We start from the raw sequence: 3,768 nt of genomic DNA, 5'->3' as shown, positions 1-3,768 counted from the left end.
GCTCCTGCTCCTGATCCTGCTCCTGGTCCTGCTCCTGCTCCTGCTCCTGCTCCTGCTCCTGCTCCTGCTCCTGCTCATGCTCCTGCTCCTGCTCCTGCTCCTGCTCCTGCTCCTGCTCCTGCTCCTGCTCCTGCTCCTGCTCCTGCTCCTGCTCCTGCTCCTGCTCCTGCTCCTGCTCCTGCCCCTGCGCCTGCCCCTGCAGCTGCTCCTGCTCCTGCTCCTGCTCCTGCTCCTGCTCCTGCTCCTGCTCCTGCTCCTGCTCCTGCTCCTGCTCCTGCTCCTGCTCCTGCTCCTGCTCCTGCTCCTGCTCCTGCTCCTGCTCCTGCTCCTGCTCCTGCTCCTGCTCCTGCTCCTGCTCCTGCTCCTGCTCCTGCTCCTGCTCCTGCTCCTGCTCCTGCTCCTGCTCCTGCTCCTGCTTTCATAGCGTCCTCCTCTTTTCCCCTTCCTGGCACCGGAAACTCCACTTCGAACTCCCGAAACTCCGAACCCCCGACACCCCTCTACAGTATGGTCCTCATGGGCACTGAGGATCTCCAGAACATGGAGGATGATGACCTGGATGTGGTTTCGGAGCAAATGATGATGTGGAGCAGCTTTGCGGAAGCCTGGGACGCCATCTGCGATGACCTGCGGGAGGGGGACCTCATCTCCGATAAGGAGATGAGCCTGCTCAAGTTCGTCCGGTGAGGTAGAGGGGGGAACGGAAGGGGAGGGGGAGGGGGAAGTAGAGGGGGGAACGGAAGGGGAGGGGGAGGGGGAGGGGGAAGTAGAGGGGGGAACGGAAGGGGAGGGGGAGGGGGAGGGGGAAGTAGAGGGGGGAACGGAAGGGGAGGGGGAGGAGGAGGGGGAACTGGGAATCACATGTAAGGAAACCAAATATGAACTGCCGGCGTCCAAAGTGTGAAACTGCCCCTTGTGGGTCCTAAGCGGTAAGCAAGGGGAAAAGGGAAAGGGGACGGCGTTGCGCCGGAGGAAAACCGCCGCCGTGACTTTGCTAGTAGTGGCTATGGTTGGTGGCGGTAAAGGGTATTCCTCTGAGGGTGTTGCCTGTGATGTTGACACGCAGGCTGGAGTCTTCCGGGAAGCTGCACGGCTTGAGACCGATTCTGCTCCCCACCTTCTTCTACGCGGGTCAGATCCGCAAGGTGGTGGATACCGGGCGAGTCAACACGGCGCAGGTGTGTGTGTGTGTGTGTGTGTGTGTATGTGTGTGCGTGTTTTGGGGGTTGGGGGATTATTGGAGGCGTGGCGGTGTGATATTCCCATCTCTCCCGGGCCCTTGACATGCACCCACACGCGCATTTAAACACACGGGTAGTTCATATCGGCATTACAGCGACGGCCATTTCTACCCGCTCTGCCGTCGTGTCTTCTTCCAATCAGCATCTTTACGCCTGCTGCATTAGTGGGACACAACTTGGCTTCGATTATGTTCTGCATAGTGTGACTTGCTTCTTTGACCCCTATGGTGTACTTCTCCCGGCTTGCAGTTCATTTTAGCACAGGCACAGGCACAGGCACAGGCACAGGCACAGGCACAGGCACAGGCACAGGCACAGGCACAGGCACAGGCACAGGCACAGGCACAGGCACAGGCACAGGCACAGGCACAGGCACAGGCACAGGCACAGGCACAGGCACAGGCACAGGCACAGGCACAGGCACAGGCACAGGCACAGGCACAGGCACAGGCACAGGCACAGGCACAGGCACAGGCACAGGCACAGGCACAGGCACAGGCACAGGCACAGGCACAGGCACAGGCACAGGCACAGGCACAGGCACAGGCACAGGCACAGGCACAGGCACAGGCACAGGCACAGGCACATTTCCTCCTCGCGGCGGGGATCTATCATTACATCACCCAACACCTCCCCCCTCCTTACACCCCCGCTCCACTCGACCAGGTGATGGTGCTGACGGAATTTCGAGTGCTCACGACCTGGCTGGCTTGCCAGTTGGGCATTATGTCCGGCAAACACGCCCACGTCATCATGACGGCCTCGCTGTACGGCGGCATCATCAACGTGAAGCACATCAGCCTGCGCAAGAAGTCGTTTGATAGCGCCATCAAACTCATCGGCCTGGTGGACCAGGCCATTCGTTCACGTGAGGTACCATTTGACATCCAGGTACGACAGGGTACGGCACGAGCAAACCTTCTCAATTCGTGGCCGTCATCGCCATGGTCGCTATTGCTGCTATTGTTACTGCTGTTGTCACCATCATGGCAATTTCGCCAAATAAGCCCATAAAGACGAATTCGTCTTTGCGGTTATGCGCTGTTGGCGCCGCTGCTACCCTAGTCCTCATCGCTGCTAGTGCTGCTGGTGCTACTTGCCTCGCTGTAATTCTCGAACCCCACCCCGGTGCTTTCTTTCCCCTGCCCGCCGCCCTGTCGATCTATGTTCCCCGCGCCTCCTGTTACCGCACCTCCTCCCTCTCCTCCTCTCCTTCCTGATTGCGCAGACGACATCACTGGTCAGTAAATTCTCCTTAGCAGCATTTATAACCTCTCCTGGACTACCCCCGTCTATCTTTGGTGTTTTGAAGCGCTCCATTCGCCAGTGGCTGGTTCGTCTTAACTACCCCCCTCCTCTTCCTCCCTCTCTTCCTCCGCAGGCCTTTGCGGAGCACTTGTTGGTTATCCTGAACGGTCTCGAGTCCGAGTGCTACGCAGTTCAGAAGATGTGGGAGCTGGGCAAGGTGACAGATGAGGACCTGGACGGGGCGCTCACGCTGTTCGAGGTGGTGCAGGACATGCAAGAGCGGGTGAGAGGGGCGTAGGTGTAGGTCTAGGTGTATGTATGTATGTATGTATGTATGTATGTATGTATGTATGTATGCAGGCGGCTGGCAGAAGTTAAGGCCTGACTTCTGCTCCCAGTCGATCCAGTCGACCCGGGTTCAAATCCGCCTGCCAGCTCCTCGGGTGTTTGAGGAGTGATGAAATGGGAGGTGGCCCCCCATCATATGGACGGTGTAGGACGTGATAATATCAACTTGCGAGCTGACCAGGAACTAAGTTGATGCGCCGTTGATCCGCTAGATTTGGTTGGATGCTGGTGGTGAGTTGCCGAACCCAACGAATACATTCTGAAGTCGGATGGGGTGACGGATTAGGGTGCCCCTCTAGCAGGGGAGAGCAGGGACTGCCCCGGGAAAGGGGGCCGCTGGCGAAGTTAACCACCCTGTAACAACATGTATGTATGTATGTATGTATGTATGTATGTATGTATGTATGTATGTATGTATGTATGTATGTATGTATGTATGTATGTATGTATGTATAGGTGTATAGGTGACGCCCCCTTTCTCATGGCGTTCCGACCGGAGGGTCTTCCGGCCGGTATTGGCTGAGCTATTCATATGAGTCGGGGACAGCGCTGGTAGCCGTACACGTGTTGGTCTCCTCGTGTGCAGTGCTCCTCCAGTTGTGGAGCGCGGATCCGCCCTCACACCCGCCCCGCTCCCCATCCGGACCCCCTCCCGAACCACATACACGTGTATGTGACCCTACTATAAAGTATGACAATACTCTCCACCCACCTAAACCTCGTCCTCCCCCTCCTCCTCCTCCCCCTCCTCCTCCTGGCCCCCTGCCCCCCCCTCCTCCTCCTGGCCCCCTGCCCCCCCTCCTCCTCCTCCCCCTCCTGCTCCCCCCGCCTCCTCCTCCCCTTGCTCGTCAGGTTCGTTCCGACCCGGAGGAGCTGAAGCAATGTCTCAAGAGGGCGGTGGCCATGGAGGACCTCACCACCAACACAAATG

The 3,768-nt window shown here is 58.5% G+C and overlaps 2 protein-coding genes across 2 annotated transcripts in view; one reads left to right on the top strand and one right to left on the bottom strand.

Annotated features, from left to right (window-relative positions):
• Positions 1-74: 74 nt before the first annotated feature.
• VOLCADRAFT_90839 (uncharacterized protein) lies at positions 75-422 on the bottom strand (the record flags this gene model as incomplete). The annotated part of the gene is made up of 1 exon (XM_002950278.1): positions 75-422. One exon carries the CDS (start codon positions 420-422, stop codon positions 75-77), a length of 348 nt encoding a protein of 115 aa, XP_002950324.1.
• A 118-nt stretch (positions 423-540) lies between these two features.
• The window catches only part of VOLCADRAFT_90838 (uncharacterized protein), a gene marked incomplete at both ends in the record, with an annotated part of 14,490 nt that continues 11,262 nt past the window's right edge, over positions 541-3,768 (top strand). Inside the window, 6 exons of the mRNA XM_002950405.1 lie at positions 541-683; positions 1,067-1,178; positions 1,491-2,132; positions 2,470-2,481; positions 2,623-2,772; positions 3,690-3,734. Coding sequence (XP_002950451.1) covers positions 541-683; positions 1,067-1,178; positions 1,491-2,132; positions 2,470-2,481; positions 2,623-2,772; positions 3,690-3,734 — 1,104 coding nt within the window. The remainder of the gene's footprint in view (positions 684-1,066; positions 1,179-1,490; positions 2,133-2,469; positions 2,482-2,622; positions 2,773-3,689; positions 3,735-3,768) is intronic.

Source organism: Volvox carteri (assembly GCF_000143455.1).
Source record: "Volvox carteri f. nagariensis unplaced genomic scaffold VOLCAscaffold_18, whole genome shotgun sequence".
In the NCBI taxonomy this organism is placed as follows: Eukaryota; Viridiplantae; Chlorophyta; class Chlorophyceae; order Chlamydomonadales; family Volvocaceae; genus Volvox; species Volvox carteri.
The sequence above is the reverse complement of the archived record's forward strand: the minus strand, read 5'-3'. Positions and strand labels throughout refer to the sequence as shown.